The sequence below is a fragment of the Poromitra crassiceps genome (genome assembly GCF_964638095.1).
Source record: "Poromitra crassiceps genome assembly, contig: HAP1_SCAFFOLD_803, whole genome shotgun sequence".
In the NCBI taxonomy this organism is placed as follows: domain Eukaryota; kingdom Metazoa; phylum Chordata; class Actinopteri; order Beryciformes; family Melamphaidae; genus Poromitra; species Poromitra crassiceps.
The window spans coordinates 34,225-61,051 of NW_028151605.1; the positions used below are offsets into that span (position 1 = coordinate 34,225).

The 26,827-nt window shown below is 43.2% G+C and overlaps 1 protein-coding gene across 1 annotated transcript; it reads left to right on the forward strand.

Annotated features, from left to right (window-relative positions):
* Positions 1–5,950: 5,950 nt before the first annotated feature.
* Positions 5,951–21,304, forward strand: fam161a (FAM161 centrosomal protein A; the record flags this gene model as incomplete). The annotated part of the gene is made up of 5 exons (XM_083664145.1): positions 5,951–6,100; positions 13,012–13,283; positions 14,514–15,725; positions 16,036–16,203; positions 21,205–21,304. Coding segments are annotated over 5 exons (1,902 nt in total), but the record flags the coding sequence as incomplete, so codon positions are not given.
* Positions 21,305–26,827: the final 5,523 nt, after the last annotated feature.

Consider the following 26,827-nt stretch of genomic DNA (forward strand, 5'->3'; position numbering starts at 1 on the left):
GAACGAGGGTCGAGTGGGTCACAAAGCTCACCCTTAAAATGTGGAGAAAATGTTTCTGATCTAAAAATGGTTTAATCTTCATGAAAAGACTGTTTTGCTAGAGAAAGATTTTTTTTTTTTTAGCTTTGAGGCTTTGGAGTAGTACATCTGTGTATTTTATTAAAATATCTTGAGTCATCCACCTCTGATATGACCACAGCTACGTGTGACATTTTATTGTGAAGTGATATTTTATTTGATTTCCCGATTAATTTACTAATAGTGGGGCGGCATAGCTCAATATATGAGACCAAGCGTTCATTTTGTGATGGAAGCGCCACATTTTCTGGCTATTGGAGCGTCACAAATTTGCCCCCCTGGTGGCTGTGGCAGACGTTTTTCAAAATGGCCACCATCGAGTTGTCAACATTTCCTATCCCATTGGACCCACATGCAATACCAGACATAATGTAGATCCTAGTAAGGCTGAGAACCAAATAAAAATACTCATTCAAAATTATATGCACTTTTACAAAGTAATTGGTCATTTCATTATATTATGTGTACATTACAGCAGTGGTTCTCAAATGGGGGTCCGGGGACACCCAGGGGTCCTTGAGGGGGTTCCAGGGGGTCCCCAGCCAAAAAGGGGTTAATTTATTTCCGCTATAATTCCATTCATAAGTAACACAATGACTATTTTGGTCATGGGTTTTATACACTTTATGTAATAAAACCTCTAAAAGCATCAATCTTATCATATGGGGGACCGTGGGACAAAATCCTATCAAAGGGGGGTCCGTGGTCTAATCTTTGTCAGTTTAGGGGTCCTTCATGTGAAACAAGTTGAGAACCACTGTATTACAGGCCTATTCGTGTGGCTATTGTTCGTTTTGTGATAAAAGTGCCAAATTTGGCACAGAAATTAGCTTAGTAGAAGACATCTAATAATAATTTATTTATTTTATATAGCGCTTTTAGAACCCAAAGATGCTTAACAGAGAAACAAAAGACAAGCAACAAACAGGCAACAGGTACAAATAACAGTGGCGGTTCAGGGCAAGGTTGTATGGAGAAGCAGAGGAGAGGAGAGCAGGAGGGAGGGGGTGGGGGCGGAGGGTGATGGTTTGGAGGAGGTGGTCAGCTTGGGAGAACAGGTAGGTTTTAAGTGGGGTTTTGAAAGTGGGGAGTGAGGGAGAGTCTCGGGACGGTCTGGGGGCAGGGAGTTCCAAAGTCGTGGGGTGCGGCGCGGGAGAAAGCACGGTCACCAAAGGTTTTGAGTCTGGATGGGGGGACGGTGAGGGTGGCAGTAGAAGAGGATCGGAGTGTACGGGATGGGGGATGAGGAGGTCAGTCAGGTAGGGGGGGGGGGTACTAGGCTGTGGATATTGGGGCATTGCAGATTGGCATGTGTTGTAAATGAGTTGATTGAAAGGCAGTGCTTCCATGCCCATAATACATGTCAAACTAAACACATTTCATCAGGTCGGGCTTCAGTGCTCCATGATCTTTAAACTATATTGTCACGGCCAGCTCCTTCACTGCCGTCACAGGAAGATCAGTTACAGCTTTCATCACAGTCTGACCGCTACATTATCACAATGTTGTGTTGCTTTCTCCCCCTCTGCTGTTAACGCTTGATCAAATTGTTGGTGGACCCCCTGGTGGTGGTCCCCAGACCACACGATGAGAACCACTGCTTTCAATCACAATACTTTGTAAGGTATTTGCCCGTTTATTTATTTTATTTATTTGTTTTACTTTCTCATCAGATTTTGTTCTGCCACTTCTTTTTTCGGGGGTCAAGTTTCTCCCCCCCCTGATTCCCTTGTTTTCACTCCAATTGTACTTGGCCTATTCCCCTCGTTCCACCCCCTCTGCTGATCTCGGTGTAGTCTAGCACATGCTTCCTCCGATACATGTGCAGTCGTCGCCAGCCACTTTTCACCTGACAGTGAGGAATTTCACCTGCGGGACGTCGTAGCGTGTGGCCCCTTCCTGGACCGACCAGAGGGGGCACTAGTGCAGCGACCAGGACACATACCCGGGGCACGGTGGCTCAGTGGTAGAGCTGTCGCCTCACAGTCAGAAGGTCCTGAGTTCGATTCTCGCCTGGGACACTGTGGGCGCTGTGGTTGTGTTCCCCCCCATATCTTCAGTGCCTACTGCCCAGGTGGGGTCTCGTCGTAAGGGCCTTTCTGTCTGTGTGGAGTTTGCATGTTCTCCCCGTGCTCCCCCAGGGGGTTCCTCCGTATATAACCCCCCCCACTAAAAACATGCAGAAGATCAGATCGTCATCGTCATCCGACCAGTGACGACAACATCCGAAGTTGGTCCCCGGGCGCTGTACGAGAAAGCGACCACTGCTCCTGGCCTGCCCCCCCGGAGGAAAGGACAAAGCCAGGATGGGTCAAATGCAGAGGACAAATTTCACCGGCCACCGTCAGCATGTGTGTGTTTGTGGCCGTCCGTGCATGTGTTGATGTGTAATCGTGTGACAATAAAGACGGGCTTGTCCGTCTGAAATCGTGTTTTTTTTTTTTTTTACCCTTAATGCGGCTTCCCACCCGCAGACACGGCCAATTGTGCCTGTATGGACGCCCGACCAAGCAGGAGGTAACACCGGGGGGGGGTTCGAACCTGCTACCCTCAGAAGCATGTACACACACACACACACACACACACACACACACACACACACACACACACAGGCAGAAACACACTTGATGGTTGCCAGTTTGTGTTCTAATAACAGGCTATCTCACACATGCACAGCTGACTGAATGCTGTTTCATCCGTTTAAAAATAAATCTCAGTAACGTTATTGTAACTCCTTACCTTATTCACACACTTACAGTACATACATGTTTGCACAGCTATCTTAGTGAGGACATGATGCATTCCCCAGCCCAGGGATACTCAACTTGCTTTGCCCGGGGGCCACTTTCGTGAAATGATAGAAGGCCAGGGGCCAGTGAATAAACAAACGATATACGTTTTTCTGTAGCGGATTGTAGGTTTTTGGGGTGTCAGCCGGAGTTTAGTCTGACAATGTTGTGCACACCGGATAGTTCGTTAACCACTTCGGTTAAACCAAACGGCTCAGCTAGAATCGGGAGACACCATAGAACATTTCACTCGTACCAAAACGTAAAAAAGAAATTGAAAAATATATTTTCTTTAAAAAATGTTTTGTCCGATTGAAATGTTATGTGGTATCTCCTGTTTCTAAATCTGAACTGTTTGGTTTGAACAAGTAAAACTGTCTTTATAAGCATTTTACAAAATGTCGATGGGAAAATGATGATGAAAATCTCTGGTACAGTGCTGAAGCAGGAAGTGACGTTCACTTTGGCTCTCTATTTTGGCCTCGGGGGAAAACACTGAATTCTTGTTTTGGCATGAAAAACGTCCAATTTAAAGCTGCTGGTTATCAGGTGCTTCATACAATGAGTCCGCTCCTTACTGCCTACAACACTATCAGAATGTTGTGTTGGTTTGTCCCCCTCTGCTGTTAACATTTCCTCTCTTATGAATATCATTTTGAAGAATTACACAATTTCAGACATTTAGGAATTCAGCGCCAGCGACCATGACGGGGTCCCAGCAAACGGATGAATGGGAACGGTTACACTTCACATCATTTACAACACAGAGAATGCAGAAGGATGACTTTTCTCTCTACCTACAATACAGTCTTGGGATTCTGGACAAAATCCTATTCTAAAACAATACATATTCTCAGACAAAACCCTATCAAATAGGGCTCCGTGGCCTTATTGTGTACTCATTTTTTGTATATGAATAAGATTGAGAAGACTGTCAGGCCACTGAGGCCAGTGTGTTCATAATATTGTATAGTGGATCAACTTTTTTTTTAAGTTTCAGAGACTGCTCACGTAAAATTAATTTAAAAAGAATCTACAAAATAGATTTTTTTTTTTAAACACGTATCCCTCACTTCCTGACACTCCATCACTTCCTTTACAAAATGTGGGGGAAATGAAGAACCAGTGTCGTCTTTGTAAAGGGAAGCATGCAGCATCATAGATATATATAAAGGCTAGATAGCTTACCCGCGCTGCCGGCCAATGGAGAGCGACGTCGTCGCATGGTGGCCATCTTGCCACGGGGAGCTCAGCTTTATATATATCTATGGGTTAAAAAAACGCTAACATTTTATTATTATTTTTGGCTCCAAATTAGGCTACACCAAACTTAAACCGAAGCATCATCATCATGAGATGAATTCACGCACCTAGTTTCATGCAGTTTCATCCATTTTGCGAGGAGCTATGAGCATCTGTTGTTGGGTTAGTATTATCACATCAGATGATCATAACTCCTAGGAAAATGGATGAAACTGCATGAAACTTTGTGCCTGAATCCCTCTCATGGCATAGATGCTTCGGTTTAATTTTGGTGTAAGCTGGAGCCCATCAAAAAAATAGTGTTTTTAGTGGGTTTTTTTTGTTTTTTTTGGCCATATCTCGGGAACGGAATATGCTTGTAATAAACCAAACCGTTTGTAAATCCGTCAAGATTTCAGCGAGTTATGAGTATTTTTGTCTGTGCAGGTCACTCACCCTCCAACAGCTACCATAGAACGTACCAGAAAGCATACTGTAGCAAGATGGCGGCCGTTCAACGACGCTGGTGACTCCGCCTTAAGCCATCTAGCCTTTATATATATCTATGTGCAGCATGATGGGAGGATAACTGCCCAAAGAGACTAAGGCAGGCAGAGATAATCAAGCTGAGGTCTAAGAAGAGATCTCAATGGGAGGAAGTGAGAGGACAAACTCAAGTGGACAAACCAGTCAGGAAAATGATGCATTTTGTTTTTGTAGAGATCAGGTGATATGAGGTTTCTGGGTAATTACTGTAGCCTACTGCTGGAGACCACACATGGGGAAAATGGCTCTGGACCATCTCAAATCTGGCCCCCAGCGTCCCAAAAGGAAAACAGAACAACACCCAAAAAGTCAATAAAAAGACAGCATTATGTTAATACATCTCATCCATTATGCATTCTTGATCCAAAATAAACCAAACCAAATCCAGGACAGCCATTTCATTTGTATCACTATAACAGGAGAATGACAGGAGATACCAATCACAGCAGCAGAGAGGTTTAAAAATGGAGACTCCCACGAAAATCAGGAGTGTTGACAGGTTTGAGTCCAATCAGAATCAGAATCAGAATCACTTTTATTGCCACAGTAGCCTATGCAAGTTACATACGAGGAATGTGTCTTAGTGTCTGTATGCAGCGTAGCGGTCACATCAATATACAGAGATATGAAGTAGGAAGATAACTAAAGAGAATCACAAAGTTGCAAGTGCAATCAAATCTAATCAAATCGAGTAAATATATACAATTATGTACATGAGTGGTGAAGTGTTCTGTGGATGATAAATATGAATTTACGTTGAATGTACATGAGATTTACAGACTAGAGTTAAACAGGCGTTAAATAGGCAGTGGATTTACAGTCAGAGTTAAATAAGAGTTTACATTGACTGTACATGAGATTTACAGGCTATGTGCAGTGGATTTACATGAATTTACAGTCCCAGTTAAGCCAATGTGTGGCCCTTCAGTTACTTCATGTATGTCAGTATGGCCCTCAGATTTTCTTTTTGGCCCACCTCCGTTTTATACTCTCACAAACAGCGGAGAGAGCTGTAGTAGTAGCAGCCTCGAATGGGAAATGGGTGGGATTTCCATTCAGTTTAGTTCCGATTGAATCCAGTAGGGGGCAGTAATGCAACACTTTGGAAGCCAACGGCCATTAAACGTCAAAGAAGAAGAAGAAGACTTCCTTCACAACCGCGGCACACGCCTCGTTGCTAAGGAACGCACCTACCTTCAGCGGTGAGGAGGAGGAGGAGGAGGAGGAGAGCAGCTCTTTATCTTAACCTCACATGCATTTTAGAGTTGAATGAACGGGAAGAAAGACGGGGGAACATGGCGGCGGACGCCCACCGGACAAACGTGTTGGTGACCTCGTGTCTGAAGACGCCGGTAGACCCGCACACCAAAGCCCCGCTAGCTTCATACGAGAGAGAGAGGGTCCTCCCCTGCGACGATGGCCCAAGCCGACACTACAAGACACGGGTAATGATAAGACCAAAAAGAACTGAACGCTCAGTGATCAAAGAGAGTAGAGTTCAGGCAAGAGACGAAACACCGCTGCTTTTTGCTCAGACGGGAGAAATGGCATGACGTGATTGAGACTGGTGTCTGTCTCCGCTCCTAAATTAACCTCTCATTTGTTTTTAAACTATGAAAAGAAATGTATCTGTGTCTTCAGTCATGTAGCTTAGTTTCTGAATCAATAAAATCTAGGAAAAGTCCAGTACTACTAGACTAGTCAACAGCACAAAGCAAACAACCAAACTAATTGTTAGATTATACTTCTGAATCACACAGGTTTATGCGTAGGCTAACTGGGTTTGTTTGAGAAGTTGCGAAAACAGAGTTGAGCCTGAGGTAGGTTTATTTTTCTGTAGCCTACATTTCAGTGGAATCTATACTAGGCCTACTATCACAATGCCTGTTGGATCGAAGGGAGTTATTGCCTCCTATGTATACACAAGGTAGGCTATAACCTGCATAATAATTATTTTAACGGTAAGAATTGTTTTCTGTGTATGTAGATTCTGTGTATTCAGTGTTGAATGAAGCAGACCCAATTTACTCTCTGATGTTGTCCAGTGAGGAGGAGGAGACAGCTGACAGTTCCAGGTCAGTGTGTGTGGAAGGGATGACTGGGGCCGGACTATTTTTGGCCTCCTGCTTCAACTAGATTACAGGACGTCCCAGTCAGTCGCCTCATCATCCCAGACACTTGTCTCTTCCTATAGACACTTGTCTCTTCCTCTGGACAACATGCTGCTTGCCAGGTCAGGCAGGTTCCTATAGACACTTGTCTCTTCCTCTGGACAACATGCTGCTTGCCAGGTCAGGCAGGTTCCTAATAGACACTTGTCTCTTCCTCTGGACAACATGCTGCTTGCCAGGTCAGGCAGGTTCCTAATAGACACTTGTCTCTTCCTCTGGACAACATGCTGCTTGCCAGGTCAGGCAGGTTCCTATAGACACTTGTCTCTTCCTCTGGACAACATGCTGCTTGCCAGGTCAGGCAGTTCTCTCTTCCTCTGGACAACATGCTGCTTGCCAGGTCAGGCAGGTTCCTATAGACACTTGTCTCTTCCTCTGGACAACATGCTGCTTGCCAGGTCAGGCAGGTTCCTATAGACACTTGTCTCTTCCTCTGGACAACATGCTGCTTGCCAGGTCAGGCAGTTCTCTCTTCCTCTGGACAACATGCTGCTTGCCAGGTCAGGCAGGTTCCTAATAGACACTTGTCTCTTCCTCTGGACAACATGCTGCTTGCCAGGTCAGGCAGGTTCCTAATAGACACTTGTCTCTTCCTCTGGACAACATGCTGCTTGCCAGGTCAGGCAGGTTCCTATAGACACTTGTCTCTTCCTCTGGACAACATGCTGCTTGCCAGGTCAGGCAGGTTCCTATAGACACTTGTCTCTTCCTCTGGACAACATGCTGCTTGCCAGGTCAGGCAGTTCTCTCTTCCTCTGGACAACATGCTGCTTGCCAGGTCATGCAGGTTCCTATAGACACTTGTCTCTTCCTCTGGACAACATGCTGCTTGCCAGGTCAGGCAGTTCTCTCTTCCTCTGGACAACATGCTGCTTGCCAGGACAGGCAGGTTCCTAATAGACACTTGTCTCTTCCTCTGGACAACATGCTGCTTGCCAGGTCAGGCAGGTTCCTATAGACACTTGTCTCTTCCTCTGGACAACATGCTGCTTGCCAGGTCAGGCAGGTTCCTATAGACACTTGTCTCTTCCTCTGGACAACATGCTGCTTGCCAGGTCAGGCAGGTTCCTATAGACACTTGTCTCTTCCTCTGGACAACATGCTGCTTGCCAGGTCATGCAGGTTCCTATAGACACTTGTCTCTTCCTCTGGACAACATGCTGCTTGCCAGGTCAGGCAGTTCTCTCTTCCTCTGGACAACATGCTGCTTGCCAGGTCATGCAGGTTCCTATAGACACTTGTCTCTTCCTCTGGACAACATGCTGCTTGCCAGGTCAGGCAGGTTCCTATAGACACTTGTCTCTTCCTCTGGACAACATGCTGCTTGCCAGGTCAGGCAGTTCTCTCTTCCTCTGGACAACATGCTGCTTGCCAGGTCAGGCAGGTTCCTATAGACACTTGTCTCTTCCTCTGGACAACATGCTGCTTGCCAGGTCAGGCAGGTTCCTAATAGACACTTGTCTCTTCCTCTGGACAACATGCTGCTTGCCAGGTCAGGCAGGTTCCTAATAGACACTTGTCTCTTCCTCTGGACAACATGCTGCTTGCCAGGTCAGGCAGGTTCCTAATAGACACTTGTCTCTTCCTCTGGACAACATGCTGCTTGCCAGGTCATGCAGGTTCCTAATAGACACTTGTCTCTTCCTCTGGACAACATGCTGCTTGCCAGGTCATGCAGGTTCCTAATATACACTTGTCTCTTCCTCTGGACAACATGCTGCTTGCCAGGTCAGGCAGGTTCCTATAGACACTTGTCTCTTCCTCTGGACAACATGCTGCTTGCCAGGTCAGGCAGGTTCCTATAGACACTTGTCTCTTCCTCTGGACAACATGCTGCTTACCAGGTCAGGCAGGTTCCTATAGACACTTGTCTCTTCCTCTGGACAACATGCTGCTTGCCAGGTCAAGCAGGTTCCTATAGACACTTGTCTCTTCCTCTGGACAACATGCTGCTTGCCAGGTCAGGCAGGTTCCTATAGACACTTGTCTCTTCATCTGGACAACATGCTGCTTGCCAGGTCAGGCAGGTTCCTATAGACACTTGTCTCTTCCTCTGGACAACATGCTGCTTGCCAGGTCAGGCAGGTTCCTATAGACACTTGTCTCTTCCTCTGGACAACATGCTGCTTGCCAGGTCAGGCAGGTTCCTATAGACACTTGTCTCTTCCTCTGGACAACATGCTGCTTGCCAGGTCAGGCAGGTTCCTATAGACACTTGTCTCTTCCTCTGGACAACATGCTGCTTGCCAGGTCAGGCAGGTTCCTATAGACACTTGTCTCTTCCTCTGGACAACATGCTGCTTGCCAGGTCAGGCAGGTTCCTATAGACACTTGTCTCTTCCTCTGGACAACATGCTGCTTGCCAGGTCAGGCAGGTTCCTATAGACACTTGTCTCTTCCTCTGGACAACATGCTGCTTGCCAGGTCAGGCAGGTTCCTATAGACACTTGTCTCTTCCTCTGGACAACATGCTGCTTGCCAGGTCAGGCAGGTTCCTATAGCAAGGTGCTTAAAAGTCCTTGAATTTCACATGAACCACATAGCGCTGTCTGTCAGTGACGTCACGTCTTATATTTTGACCAAAGTTGGTATTAAAAAGACAAAAAAGTGCTTACTGAGGTCTGAGCATCTGTTCAAAGTCAAAGCAATCTTTAGACAAATATTTCCCCGTCCCATTCCCAAGATTGATAGCTAAATATGATAGATAGTGAGAACGGAGTTTTACTCGAATTTATTTTTGATAATATTTTTGCATTCTCTGAATTTCTTTTTAAAGCGTGGGACAGGAGGAGAAGGTTGACGTATAACTGATAAATTATAGTTTATTTTTTTTATTTTTGTATTCTATGTGCAGGTATGTATGAATGTATATGTATGTATATGTATAGGCATATTCTATGTCTGCATAATACTCTGTTGCTCTAATTTGGGCTGCACTGGAAGCTTCTGGTTGGGTAACATACCAGAATGTTATGTTTTGTTAGATATTGAATGTTGATGTGTCCGATAATCCCATGTGGGATGGGTCATGTAATTGTCCTGACACGAAAATAAAATATTCATTCATTCATTCATTCATTCATTCATTCATTCGATAGTAGAATTAACTTGTTAAAAAGACAAAATGTAATATCATGCAAATTTGATGCCCCTTTTGTGCCAAATTTATATTTGAAAATCAATTATTTGATTTGCGTGTAGTCCTTGAAAATGAGAAAAAAAAATCATGCTTACAAAAGTGCTTGAAAGGCCTTGCAATTCGTTTTGTAATGTCTGTATGAACCCTGTCTCATGCTCTGTTAGCTGCCAGCCTCTGTTAGCTGCCATATGGCGCGTCTCGCTGCTAACAGGAGATAATAGGCTTAGTAGGGTCTGGAGCAGCCACTTGTCATTTGTCTGCGCCTCATAGTTAAGTGGTTAGACAGACCGTCCTGTAGCCAGATGGTTGTAGGTTCGATCCGATCCCCCATGACCCCAAGTGTAAAGCCTGCCGCAGTGTCCTTGAGCAAGACAATAGACAAGACCCTCTCTGCCACTCTGACCTCTGACCTCCATCCAAAACGCACACTCCCCCCTCAGGGATTAATAAGGAATCACAGAAATGGATGATCTGTGTGTACGTTTCAATGATGCTGAAATGATCTGTGTGTACGTTTCAATGATGCTGAAATGATCTGTGTGTACGTTTCAATGACGCTGAAATGATCTGTGTGTACGTTTCAATGATGCTGAAATGATCTGTGTGTACGTTTCAATGACGCTGAAATGTAGCCTATTCTAACATCAAACATGTGCAGGCCAAAATCCCAGCATGGCTGGTCTTGGTGTGCAACACAAATATGGAGCCACCTACAGACATACAATGCCATTCACCTTATGTACTGTGAAGAATGGCATATACTGTATAATGTCAATAATTTGGTCCTTTATTGAATATTGTATATCTGCCAGTCGGTGTCGCCCACCTCTGATATAATAATAATAATAATAATAATAATAATAATAATAATAATAACAATAACAATAACAAATATAGCCGCAAGCGGCGATGCGGGGTCCAAGCTTCTGGTGACTTGGGGGTTATATGTCAGATAATATTAATATAGACACTGAATTGCACATTTAGTCAGAGTTGATATGTGCACATATATGATATGTGAGTGATGACTGCACAAGTGTGATTTAAGCTGTGGTGATGGGGGCTTTATATAGTACCAGGAGAAGGGCATTTATGATGTCATTTATGATGTAATTTATGATGTCATTTATGATGTCATTTATGATGTCATAACTGATGTCGTCATAGAGAAGGTGACAGTCTTGTGACATCACTGATGATGTCATCTATGATGTCATCTATGATGTCATCTATGATGTCATCTATGATGACATAGTGTCAAAGTTTAAACATTTATCATTTCAAGACGGTTTCACGTATCCAAATTCTTTATACAACTTTAGATCAGGGAAGTCCAGAGATGACACAGAAAAAGTTTGGGCTCATTCGGGCAAATGGCCTAGGACGAGTTCGTTTTTTTTTTTTGGAAAATCTAGCAGGCTTAAATGGGTGTGAGTTATGGGTCAATACGCAAAAGGGTCTGTTATAGCGCCACCATCTGGCCAATATGGCTAATTTTTTGTCTCTGAGCAGTGGGGCACATTTCCAACCTATGTGCAATGTCTGGCTACTGTAGCCCTTACGGTTTTTGACGTGCATGCTGTTTTAGGGCAGAATAATAATAATAAACATTACAGATACAATAGGGATCCACGCACTTCGTGCTTGGACCCCTAATAATAATAATAATAATAGATAGTAGGACTTACATACCTGTAGCCTCCTCTCCCGGTAGGGGCGAAAGTCTGGCAAGCGAGACTAGTCGAACCCTAATCCATTACCTGTGTTGCTCAATAGGCAGAGCATGGCACTAATAGCGGCACAATTCTCACTTTACCACTGACTGACTACACACACTAAAAAAATACTAAATACTACTCAATCTACTATGAAATACTACTCAATCTACTATTAAATACTACTCAATCTGCTGTTAAATACTACTCAATCTGCTGTTAAATACTACTCAATCTACTATTAAATAATACTCAATCTACTATTAAATACTACTCAATCTGCTGTTAAATACTACTCAATCTGCTGTTAAATACTACTCAATCTACTATTAAATACTACTCAATCTACTATTAAATACTACTCAATCTGCTGTTAAATACTACTCAATCTACTATTAAATACTACTCAATCTACTATTAAATACTACTCAATCTGCTATTAAATACTACTCAATCTACTATTAAATACTACTCAATCTGCTATTAAATACTACTCAATCTACTATTAAATACTACTCAATCTGCTATTAAATACTACTCAATCTACTATTAAATACTACTCAATCTGCTGTTAAATACTACTCAATCTGCTGTTAAATACTACTCAATCTACTATTAAATAATACTCAATCTACTATTAAATACTACTCAATCTGCTGTTAAATACTACTCAATCTGCTGTTAAATACTACTCAATCTACTATTAAATACTACTTAATCTACTATTAAATACTACTCAATCTGCTATTAAATACTACTCAATCTACTATTAAATACTACTCAATCTGCTATTAAATACTACTCAATCTACTATTAAATACTACTCAATCTGCTATTAAATACTACTCAATCTACTATTAAATACTACTCAATCTGCTATTAAATACTACTCAATCTACTATTAAATACTACTCAATCTGCTATTAAATACTACATACTACTCAATCTGCTATTAAATACTACTCAATCTGCTATTAAATACTACTCAATCTACTATTAAATACTACTCAATCTGCTGTTAAATACTACTCAATCTACTATTAAATACTACTCAATCTGCTATTAAATACTACTCAATCTACTATTAAATACTACTCAATCTGCTATTAAATAATACTCAGTCTACTATTAAATACTACTCAATCTGCTATTAAATACTACTCAATCTGCTGTTAAATACTACTCAATCTGCTATTAAATACTACTCAATCTGCTATTAAATACTACTCAATCTGCTGTTAAATACTACTCAATCTGCTATTAAATACTACTCAATCTACTATTAAATACTACTCAATCTGCTATTAAATACTACTCAATCTACTTTCCAGGTGGAGTATGAGGACTCGGGCTCTGAGTTCAGTGAGGAGGACTCTGCGGGGAAGGACAGCCCTCCGATGGTGAAGGCCTCCCGAGCAGCAGGAAGCCACATCAACCTGAAGGAGATCTTCTTCTCCAACGAGGAGTACTACAGCAAGCTGGAGGAGCTGAAGAAAGCCCACCTGCGCACCATGGCCGAGCTGGAGAGCATGTACCAGAGGAAGCTTCAGCTCAGATCCACCGCGCCGCCTCCTCGCCACACGCCACTGGAGGCGGGGCACGGGTAGGTGTTGTCTTCTCAAGATTACATAATGGCTTCCACAGATTTATAATTGCGTTGTGTCTCTGTGTATTTTTGTGTTCATCAATAGCTGTGTTTCCATTACCCTCAGAAATGCGCAAAATCTAAATATCGCAATAAAAATCGGGTAATGGAAACACGTAAATTTCGAAAAACCTCCCAAATATCGCAAAAAGTTTTTGCGCTCTCATGAGGTGGTTTTTCAGACGTGTCGATATAGCAGTTTATCGCAAAAGTTTAATGGAAACACATTTTCCGCATTTGCATGTCATGTGACCCATCTTCTCCTTTGGAAAAGGAGCGGAAAATGAAAGGAAAATGAGGGAGAAAGGGTTCGATAAGCCGTGGAGATAGAGAATTCTTAATGGCAGAAATCGGTCCATGGTGACAGGCTGTGATATATACTAGAGAGAGAGAGAGAGAGAGAGAGAGAGAGAGAGAGAGAGAGAGAGAGAGAGAGAGAGAGAGAGAGAGAGAGAGAGAGAGAGAGAGAGAGAGAGAGAGAGAGAGAGAGAGAGAGAGAGAGAGAGAGAGAGAGAGAGAGAGAGAGAGAGAGAGAGAGAGCGCTAGCTCTGCCGGGACCGGGAGGCTCTGGCACGTGGAGGGACTGGGCTCTGTGGGTTGACTCCTGTCCGGGCTCCTCCTACGTCTCTCCAGGACCTGTGCGTTGCACCAGACTCCCCCGCTCCAAACGTTTCATTCTGGTATGATGTTTCTTGGGCCGTGGTGGTACTGCAGGCTCCACTTGCGGCTTGAATGGCCCTCCTAAAAGGCCTCTTGTGGATTTGTTGGGCTTCTTCCTCACGGAAGACACAGGCTGGGGCGCTAACCCATACTGCTACCGGGTGCCGTCTACATTCTGGTTGTCAACTGTCTCTCCAGTGGTCACCAATCTATTCCTATATATATATGGGAAAAATAATCTATTTTTCTTTTCTTTTTAAATAAATAAATAAATATATATATATATATATATATATATATATATATATATATATATATATATATATATATATATATATATATATATATCGTACCTGTATATATTGAGTCACAAACTGGTGTTCTTGTTTGGGCCTTTGAATTTGGTGCTTTGAATACTTTTCTAGGTTTTATATGTTATTGATGGTATTTTAATCCTTACCTCAATGCAATTTATGAATGCTAGGTGCTATATCATAGTAACAGTAGACCATTCATTGTTCTCACTAGGCTATCATGGCTGAAGACCAGTCCAGCAGTTTCACTGCATCTGAGGAAGGCCCACTCTGCCATTGAACTCAGGAGAGGCTCTGAGCAGTCGGACACATCAGATGAAGAGGGAGCTGCCAACAATGATGTGGAGAAAGGCCTGCTTTGCTCTCCAAAAGAACACATCAAGAACATGTGGCAGGACTTCAAGCTGTCGCCCGTCCATCGCCACCCATCCTCCTCGCTCCAGAGCCTACCAGGAGAACCGAGGAGCCGCAAACACCCAAAGGGAAAGGGCAAGAAGGTGAGAGAAGACGCAGAAGCGGAGCCTTGGAAACACAGAGTGACCATCCCCAAAGCGTTCCAGATGACGCTGCGCGAGGCTGACAGACGGAGGCTGGGCATCAAGACGCGTTCAGAGATCGAGCTGGAGAACGCGGAGCTGCGACGCCAACTGGAGGGCCTGGCGGAGTGCCAGAGGAAGTTCCGCGCCAGCCCGGTCCCGGCCCACGTTCACCTCCCCCGTTACGAAGAGCTGCAGCAGCAGGACGAGGAACGGCGGCGGCGATCCACGCGAGACCACAATGTCGTCCAGAAGCCCTTCAGCTTCCTAGAGAGGGAGCGACTGAAGAAGGAGCAGAAAGAGGAGCGGCTGCGCCGCCTCCAGCCCTCCGCCCAGGAGGGGGCAAAACCTTTCAAGGCCAAGCCTGTGCCCAAGGCGGTGTACGAGGCAGCGTCCGGGGAGCAGATGAAGGAGGAGCAGCTGTATCGGTCCATCAAGATGCAGATGAGAGCAAAGGAGATGCTCTCCAGCGCCTCAATGCCACCCAGCATGCTGGCGCGACGACTCAACGAGCGCCAGAAGAGCAAAGATGACGCCGCCGAAGGCGATAACGGCTTCTCCCACACTCCCGAGATCATCGGAGACGTACCTGACTTCACCGCCAGCCACAGACGCTTCCAGAAGCACCTGGAGAACCATAAGCAATTGAGGCCCGTAACTGCGTGCGAACCCTTCCACTTAAGGACGTCGCAGATCCCCTCGCACCGCGAGCGCATCCTGGCCGACATCGAGAAGGAGCAGACCAGCCCTCGGGCGCTGCGCTGGCCTCACGTCAGCCCGGGGCTCGCCCGGACGCCCAACTCCAGCCTCTGCTCGTCCCTCTCGGGCAGCCTGGAGCGACTGCCCGCCAAAGTCACAGATGCCACCAAAATGCGCCAAGACGCTGTGAGGTACCATCGTAGGGCCGAGCTAGAGAGAGCCTCAGAACTCGCATGCCCTGTTTAGACTTAGTGGCCTTCCTCCTTATGTTGACTCCACAAAGATTGAATTCTCATGGACCTCCAATCCCCCATTTCCTCAAGTTTGCTTACAACCCCAGACCTCCAAAACCGTGTTGAACCCTCATAGCCGATTGTTGTGCCCAAATCCTCCACTCCCTGCCCCCACTCCCTGCCTCCACTCCCTGCCCCCACCTGCTCCTCCAAAGTCCCTTCTTCAAACCCCTTCCATCATCTGTGACCAGATTGTCTCCCTGAGTAGAAAGGTGCTTGAGCAGAGGAAGAAGGCTGAGGAAGAGGAGGAGAGGTGGAGAGAGCGTCAGAAGCGGAGGGAGAAGAAGCTGCAGAAGATGGTGCAGAAGCGTGCCCAGGCCAACGACCCCCACCTGGCGCTGTCACAGACCCATCAGACCAAACTCAAAGGGCTCAGGTACCCCCCGAAAAACAACCCAAGACAACGGCAGCACCCCAAGACACACATCCAGTCCTGTAGTCTTACTTGCCGTCATGACAGTTGAGTAAGAGTTGCTAACTTACAATTGCGATTCAAATTATTTCAATCATAAATGACTTCTAATTGTTTTCAAACTCATTTTCACAACCAGCACATGCCTATCTGGTACAGTGGAGGCCCACATTACTCAAAATGTAATTATTATATCAATAATTGCATCAATCAATAATTAAATGTAGACATTTTATTTTGAATTACAGTACTCAAATCAAATTTCTAAAAATTAATAAATAATAGTTCCCTCACACTTTAGATTTTCGGTCATTTTTAAACTCCCCCCCCCCCCCCCCCCCCAATCATCTTTGCTTCATTCTCTTACAAGGAAACAATTACAAACTTATACTGATCCATGGCTGTGTTTAAGGAAAGTAAGTTTGGTAATGCACTCTGTTATCCCACGCAAACATCAGAAACATAGACATTGATCATTTAAATGAATAGGAGTAATATGTAACACACATCAGAAACATAGACATTGATCATTTAAATGAATAGGAGTAATATATGTAACTGGGAAAACGTTTGAGCAAAATAATCCAAATTGACCATTAAACAAGGTGTTGAATTGGATTTAAAGCAACTTGGCCAAAGGGTTATGAAACATGTTGGCTGAACCAGTGAATTTTATTCACTTGGTATTTGTTGTCATTCGTCAAGTTTCTTTTTTTTTGAAATTCTCTTTTTATTGTAGAATTATCAGGTCCATTATACATTTCACACATTTTACTCATTGTATCCGTCTTTTCATCATGCACAACCATATACAAACATCCTACCCAATCATTCCGATGTCAATTCAAATAATGATGTTGTTTTTCTTAAACTTATGTACTGTTACTGACCATTAATCCCCAATGTCCTATCCTATGTCAATAACTTACATCAATAAACCACACTTTTATAGTGCTCGAACCCGAGCAATGGGGTGTGCCTTCATACTACTCGAACCCCTTATCTTACGGGGGGATGAAATAAAAACAAACCAGCATACAGACAGAAAAAACAAACGCTATTACAGTTTACACAAATGATGGTCTAATATTTATGATGTACATTATCCAGCTTTCCCATCTTTTCATGAACTTGTCCTGTTGCAGTCTAATTGAAAAAGTAATTCTCTCCATTTTATATATTTATTTACATCAATCCATTCATCTACTGTTGGTCTGTCCGTTTGTTGCAAACCCCCGTAAAGTCTTGAGATGGTTATTTGACTAGAGCAAGAAACGTGTGCCTCTGTAAAAACTTAAAAAAATATTGTCCTTTAATTTTTCTCTATTTTCCCTCAGTAGCTGTTCTATATGATGCCGAATTTGAAAAAACCTAAAAAAATCTTCATCAATCACGTCATGTTGCATCTTCAGATTTCGAAAACTTTTCATGGACCCTTGCTCAATAAAGGTACAGTAAGCTGTTAAGCCCTTATCCGTCCAACCCTTAAATCTTGCATCCACTCTACTGGGAGTGAAGTCTGGGTCAAACGCCCCCCATCTCAAGACTCTAACACAGGGGTGGGCAACTATTTTTCATGGGGGGCCACATGAGAAACCCAGATTGTTGCCGGGGGCCGAACAAATATTGTCATGCCGTAACCCATGGATGGGCAACTTTGATGATAGAGAGGGCCACCAAAAAATGTCCTCGCTACCAGATTTTGCTGAGGGCTGAACGGCGCCAGCGTGAAAAATTTGGGGCATTTGAAGCCAGGTTTAGAGGAATAACTAATTTTAAATTAACAATTGTGATGTAATTATTCAGTCTTAACCACCAATATTTGATCCTTTTTTTACTCCTATGTCACCACCTGCTCTCCCTGCAGGGCTTGAAATTAACTTTTTTCACCACCTGCCAATATGGCTGCTAGATTTTAAAGTTACCAGCCAATTAGAATTCCCACTAGCCGAAATGTTTTTCTTGAAATAAACCAGAATATGAGTGGGTTAATTTAAGCATAAGTATCAGTAAGTGGCCCGGGATTCTCGAAGCCTGTGTTGAGGGTCACACGAACAGAAATGCACTCTTGAAGCTAAATAAATCCAAAACCAACAAGTTAATTATTTAAATTTCTACTTCAATGTAGAACAGTCATTTCTTACACGAGATTACTTTTAGCCTTTTAGTCATAAATATTATTGAAAGATATTCCATATTCCAGACTGAAATGCTATAACAGAGTATTGGCCAGAATGACATGAACATTTGGACACTTATTCAGCGGGTATCTTGCATGTTGCGTTCAGGTGCACTGTAATTTTTTTTTTTTCTTGTTGCAATTCCATCGCGGGCCACAGGCCGTGTGTTGCCCATGTATGCTCTAACAGCTTCATTCAATTGGCATTGTACAATTGCCTTGTTCCACAGTTTGAGTGACAAACTAATCCAGGGATTCCCCAATTCCATTAGGTCATTCCTCCATTCCTTTACGCCCAAAACCGCTTGAATTGGGTATCTCTCTGTCCTAGCCGTCTCAATCTCCTTCCACCTTGCAGAGTACTCTGAGTTACACCAGCATGCCAGAGGTCTTATTTGGGCTGCCGTATAATAATCTCTCCGACACGGGAGTGCGACTCCACCCTTATTTTTGGCTAACTGTAAACTCCGATATCTGATTCTAGCTCTACGCCCTTGCCAAATGAATCTCGAGATAATTTTGTCCCATTCTTGAAATTGTTGCTCCGATATTTCCAATGGCAAGGACTGAAAGAGATACAGCACTCTCGGCAAGATATTCATTTTAATCGATTCTATTCTTGACCCAAAATTCAAAAAAGGTATTAAATCCCATCTCTTTAAGTCTTCCCTAATCCTCTGATTCAGTGGAAGGAAATTAAGCGAAAACAGTTTTGTCAAGTCCTTTGATATATTCACTCCCAAATATCTTATAGATTCCGCTTCCCATTCCATCATTCGTCAAGTTTCAAGTCTCTTACGGATGAGCATTTTTATCATGTGCCGGATGCCATCTGGTCTGCTTAGAACACTGCATAGCTAAACCCAAGGAATCCAAAGCATGCACTGTATTATATCCTCACTCCTCTATTATCCAGCATCAGCATTGATTAGTTGACACGTTACATTATTATTAGTAGACCTTTCCTTATGTTACTACACACAAAAATAAAGATTGTTCACAAGTCCCAAATCTCAAGTCCAAGTCAAGTATTTGAGGACGAGTCTCTAGTCAAGTCTCTAGTCACTGTATGTGCGACTTAAGTGCGACTCAAGTCCAAGTCCCCATCTCTGTTACATGGCAGTATCACGCCTGCTGGAGTTTGAGTGATAATTAGCTGGGAACCAACCAATCCACATCTTCCAGTTTCTCCTGATTTCTAGAACATTGTTCCAGGACTGTTGTCAGACTACGAAACCATCTGAATATCACACACCACCAAAACAACCATCTGAATATCACACACCACCAAAACAACCATCTGAATATCACACACCACCAAAACAACCATCTGAATATCACACACCACCAAAACAACCATCTGAATATCACACACCACCAAAACAAGAGTCACACTTTCATATCAAGCATCACCGTAATAACATTGTGTTTCAGTTCAATTCCGGAGCTACAAAACATAATGTCAATATATCTAGAGTACAGTTGCAAACCCGGTTTCTCTGATTCGCTGAGTAGAAACTGGTTCTCTCTCAATTTAATTTGTATATTGCTGGTGTTGGACAAATCTAGGGTTATGCATGTAACATGTATCAGTAACATGTTGTTTTCACATTGGTAGCGGAGCGGTTAAAGATTAGAGCGGTATGTAACTGACTGTGTTGCTCTGTGTGGGTTAAAGATTGGAGCGGTATGTAACTGACTTTGTAGCTTTGTGTGGGTTAAAGATTGGAGCGGTATGTAACCGACTGATTGGAGCGGTATGTAACTGACTGTGTAGCTTTGTGTGGGTTAAAGATTGGAGCGGTATGTAACCGACTGATTGGAGCGGTATGTAACTGACTGTGTAGCTTTGTGTGGGTTAAAGATTGGAGCGGTATGTAACCGACTGATTGGAGCGGTATGTAACTGACTGTGTAGCTTTGTGTGGGTTAAAGATTGGAGCGGTATGTAACCGACTGATTGGAGCGGTATGTAACTGACTGTGTAGCTTTGTGTGGGTTAAAGATTGGAGCGGTATGTAACCGACTGATTGGAGCGGTATGTAACTGACTGTGTAGCTTTGTGTGGGTTAAAGATTGGAGCGGTATGTAACCGACTGATTGGAGCGGTATGGAACTGACTGTGTAGCTTTGTGTGGGTTAAAGATTGGAGCGGTATGTAACCGACTGATTGGAGCGGTATGTAACTGACTGTGTAGCTTTGTGTGGGTTAAAGATTGGAGCGGTATGTAACCGACTGATTGGAGCGGTATGTAACTGACTGTGTAGCTTTATGTGGGTTAAAGATTGGAGCGGTATGTAACCGACTGATTGGAGCGGTATGTAACTGACTGTGTAGCTTTATGTGGGTTAAAGATTGGAGCGGTATGTAACCGACTGATTGGAGCGGTATGTAACTGACTGTGTAGCTTTATGTGGGTTAAAGATTGGAGCGGTATGTAACCGACTGATTGGAGCGGTATGTAACTGACTGTGTAGCTTTATGTGGGTTAAAGATTGGAGCGGTATGTAACCGACTGATTGGAGCGGTATGTAACTGACTGTGTAGCTTTATGTGGGTTAAAGATTGGAGCGGTATGGAACTGACTGATTGGAGCGGTATGTAACTGACTGTGTAGCTTTATGTGGGTTAAAGATTGGAGCGGTATGTAACCGACTGATTGGAGCGGTATGTAACTGACTGATTGGAGCGGTATGTAACCGACTGATTGGAGCGGTATGTAACTGACTGATTGGAGCGGTATGTAACTGACTGATTGGAGCGGTATCATCCTGTCTCTTATACAGGAAACAAGACCTTGTGCGCAGGAGGGAGTACCAGCAGGAGATGAGAGAGATCCAGGAGAGGGTGAAGGGAAGACCGCTGCTGCTGGAGCAGGTGGCACAGGTGAGGGGTGTGAGAGGGTGCCGAGCTAAACCAGCTTTCTGTGTGTGTGAGAGGGTGCCGAGCTAAGCTTATCGAAATAAGGATAGACCAGTGGATTAAAATGACGCATGGAGCATTGATAAAGACCCTCGAGTTAAAGCGTCTTTGAATGAATAAAAGTGATTTTGGAGCCTAGTGTGACTTCTCTTCAACCCAGTGTCTCAGAAGGTGTGTGTATGACTACATGAAGGTGTGTGTATGACTACATGACTACATGAAGGTGTGTGTATGACTACATGAAGGTGTGTGTATGACTACATGAAGGTGTGTATGACTACATTAAGGTGTGTGTATGACTACATGAAGGTGTGTGTATAACTACATGAAGGTGTGTGTGTATGACTACATGAAGGTGTGTGTATGACTACATGAAGGTGTGTATGACTACATTAAGGTGTGTGTATGACTACATGAAGGTGTGTGTATGACTACATGAAGGTGTGTGTATGACTACATGAAGGTGTGTGTGTATGACTACATGAAGGTGTGTGTATGACTACATGAAGGTGTGTGTATGACTACATGAAGGTGTGTGTATATGACTACATGAAGGTGTGTGTATGACTACATGAAGGTGTGTGTATGACTACATGAAGGTGTGTGTATGACTACATGAAGGTGTGTGTGTATGACTACATGAAGGTGTGTGTATGACTACATGAAGGTGTGTGTATGACTACATGAAGGTGTGTGTATGACTACATGAAGGTGTGTATATGACTACATGAAGGTGTGTGTATGACTACATGAAGGTGTGTGTATGACTACATGAAGGTGTGTGTATGACTACATGAAGGTGTGTGTATGACTACATGAAGGTGTGTGTATGACTACATGAAGGTGTGTGTATGACTACATGAAGGTGTGTGTATGACTACATGAAGGTGTGTGTGTATGACTACATGAAGGTGTGTGTATGACTACATGAAGGTGTGTGTATGACTACATGAAGGTGTGTGTATGACTACATGAAGGTGTGTGTATGACTACATGAAGGTGTGTGTATGACTACATGAAGGTGTGCGTATGACTACATGAAGGTGTGTATGACTACATGAAGGTGTGTGTATGACTACATGAAGGTGTGTGTATAACTACATGAAGGTGTGTGTGTGACTACATGAAGGTGTGTGTGTATGACTACATGAAGGTGTGTATATGACTACATGAAGGTGTGTGTGACTACATGAAGGTGTGTGTGTGACTACATGAAGGTGTGTGTATGACTACATGAAGGTGTGTGTATGACTACATGAAGGTGTGTGTATGACTACATGAAGGTGTGTGTATAACTACATGAAGGTGTGTGTGTGACTACATGAAGGTGTGTGTGTGACTACATGAAGGTGTGTGTATGACTACATGAAGGTGTGTGTGTGACTACATGAAGGTGTGTGTATGACTACATGAAGGTGTGTGTATAACTACATGAAGGTGTGTGTGTGACTACATGAAGGTGTGTGTGTGACTACATGAAGGTGTGTGTATGACTACATGAAGGTGTGTGTGTGACTACATGAAGGTGTGTGTGACTACATGAAGGTGTGTATGACTACATGAAGGTGTGTGTGTATGACTACATGAAGGTGTGTGTGTGACTACATGAAGGTGTGTGTATGACTACATGAAGGTGTGTGTGTATGACTACATGAAGGTGTGCGTATGACTACATGAAGGTGTGTGTGTATGACTACATGAAGGTGTGTGTATGACTACATGAAGGTGTGTGTATGACTACATGAAGGTGTGTGTGTATGACTACATGAAGGTGTGTGTATGACTACATGAAGGTGTGTGTATGACTACATGAAGGTGTGTGTGTATGACTACATGAAGGTGTGTGTGTGACTACATGAAGGTGTGTGTATGACTACATGAAGGTGTGTGTATGACTACATGAAGGTGTGTGTATGACTACATGAAGGTGTGTGTGTATGACTACATGAAGGTGTGTGTATGACTACATGAAGGTGTGTGTATAACTACATGAAGGTGTGTGTATGACTACATGAAGGTGTGCGTATGACTACATGAAGGTGTGTGTGTATGACTACATGAAGGTGTGTATATGACTACATGAAGGTGTGTGTGACTACATGAAGGTGTGTGTATGACTACATGAAGGTGTGTGTATGACTACATGAAGGTGTGTGTATGACTACATGAAGGTGTGTGTATGACTACATGAAGGTGTGTGTATGACTACATGAAGGTGTGCGTATGACTACATGAAGGTGTGTGTATGACTACATGAAGGTGTGTGTGTGACTACATGAAGGTGTGTGTATAACTACATGAAGGTGTGTGTGTGACTACATGAAGGTGTGTGTGTGACTACATGAAGGTGTGTGTATGACTACATGAAGGTGTGTGTGTGTGACTACATGAAGGTGTGTGTATGACTACATGAAGGTGTGTGTGTATGACTACATGAAGGTGTGTGTATGACTACATGAAGTGTGTGTATGACTACATGAAGGTGTGTGTATGACTACATGAAGGTGTGTGTGTGACTACATGAAGGTGTGTGTATGACTACATGAAGGTGTGTGTGTATGACTACATGAAGGTGTGTGTATGACTACATGAAGGTGTGTGTATGACTACATGAAGGTGTGTGTATGACTACATGAAGGTGTGTGTATGACTACATGAAGGTGTGTGTATGACTACATGAAGGTGTGTGTATGACTACATGAAGGTGTGTGTATGACTACATGAAGGTGTGTGTATGACTACATGAAGGTGTGTGTATGACTACATGAAGGTGTGTGTATGACTACATGAAGGTGTGTGTATGACTACATGAAGGTGTGTGTATGACTACATGAAGGTGTGTGTATGACTACATGAAGGTGTGTGTATGACTACATGAAGGTGTGTGTATGACTACATGAAGGTGTGTGTATGACTACATGAAGGTGTGTGTATGACTACATGAAGGTGTGTGTATGACTACATGAAGGTGTGTGTATGACTACATGAAGGTGTGTGTATGACTACATGAAGGTGTGTGTATGACTACATGAAGGTGTGTGTATGACTACATGAAGGTGTGTGTATGACTACATGAAGGTGTGTGTGTATGACTACATGAAGGTGTGTGTATGACTACATGAAGGTGTGTGTATGACTACATGAAGGTGTGTGTATGACTACATGAAGGTGTGTGTATGACTACATGAAGGTGTGTGTATGACTACATGAAGGTGTGTGTATGACTACATGAAGGTGTGTGTATGACTACATGAAGGTGTGTGTATGACTACATGAAGGTGTGTGTATGACTACATGAAGGTGTGTGTATGACTACATGAAGGTGTGTGTATGACTACATGAAGGTGTGTGTATGACTACATGAAGGTGTGTGTATGACTACATGAAGGTGTGTGTATGACTACATGAAGGTGTGTGTATGACTACATGAAGGTGTGTGTATGACTACATGAAGGTGTGTGTATGACTACATGAAGGTGTGTGTATGACTACATGAAGGTGTGTGTATGACTACATGAAGGTGTGTGTATGACTACATGAAGGTGTGTGTATGACTACATGAAGGTGTGTGTATGACTACATGAAGGTGTGTGTATGACTACATGAAGGTGTGTGTATGACTACATGAAGGTGTGTGTATGACTACATGAAGGTGTGTGTATGACTACATGAAGGTGTGTGTATGACTACATGAAGGTGTGTGTATGACTACATGAAGGTGTGTGTATGACTACATGAAGGTGTGTGTATGACTACATGAAGGTGTGTGTATGACTACATGAAGGTGTGTGTATGACTACATGAAGGTGTGTGTATGACTACATGAAGGTGTGTGTATGACTACATGAAGGTGTGTGTATGACTACATGAAGGTGTGTGTATGACTACATGAAGGTGTGTGTATGACTACATGAAGGTGTGTGTATGACTACATGAAGGTGTGTGTATGACTACATGAAGGTGTGTGTATGACTACATGAAGGTGTGTGTATGACTACATGAAGGTGTGTGTATGACTACATGAAGGTGTGTGTATGACTACATGAAGGTGTGTGTATGACTACATGAAGGTGTGTATGACTACATGAAGGTGTGTGTATGACTACATGAAGGTGTGTGTATGACTACATGAAGGTGTGTGTATGACTACATGAAGGTGTGTGTGTATGACTACATGAAGGTGTGTGTATGACTACATGAAGGTGTGTGTGTGACTACATGAAGGTGTGTGTATGACTACATGAAGGTGTGTGTATGACTACATGAAGGTGTGTTGACTACATGAAGGTGTGTGTATGACTACATGAAGGTGTGTGTATGACTACATGAAGGTGTGTGTATGACTACATGAAGGTGTGTGTATGACTACATGAAGGTGTGTGTATGACTACATGAAGGTGTGTGTATGACTACATGAAGGTGTGTGTATGACTACATGAAGGTGTGTGTATGACTACATGAAGGTGTGTGTATGACTACATGAAGGTGTGTGTATGACTACATGAAGGTGTGTGTATGACTACATGAAGGTGTGTGTATGACTACATGAAGGTGTGTGTATGACTACATGAAGGTGTGTGTATGACTACATGAAGGTGTGTGTATGACTACATGAAGGTGTGTGTATGACTACATGAAGGTGTGTGTATGACTACATGAAGGTGTGTGTATGACTACATGAAGGTGTGTGTATGACTACATGAAGGTGTGTGTATGACTACATGAAGGTGTGTGTTGACTACATGAAGGTGTGTGTATGACTACATGAAGGTGTGTGTATGACTACATGAAGGTGTGTGTATGACTACATGAAGGTGTGTGTGTATGACTACATGAAGGTGTGTGTATGACTACATGAAGGTGTGTGTATGACTACATGAAGGTGTGTGTATGACTACATGAAGGTGTGTGTATGACTACATGAAGGTGTGTGTATGACTACATGAAGGTGTGTGTATGACTACATGAAGGTGTGTGTGTATGACTACATGAAGGTGTGTGTATGACTACATGAAGGTGTGTGTATGACTACATGAAGGTGTGTGTATGACTACATGAAGGTGTGTGTATGACTACATGAAGGTGTGTGTATGACTACATGAAGGTGTGTGTATGACTACATGAAGGTGTGTGTATGACTACATGAAGGTGTGTGTATGACTACATGAAGGTGTGTGTATGACTACATGAAGGTGTGTGTATGACTACATGAAGGTGTGTGTATGACTACATGAAGGTGTGTGTATGACTACATGAAGGTGTGTGTATGACTACATGAAGGTGTGTGTATGACTACATGAAGGTGTGTGTATGACTACATGAAGGTGTGTGTATGACTACATGAAGGTGTGTGTATGACTACATGAAGGTGTGTGTGACTACATGAAGGTGTGTGTATGACTACATGAAGGTGTGTGTATGACTACATGAAGGTGTGTGTGTGACTACATGAAGGTGTGTGTATGACTACATGAAGGTGTGTGTGTA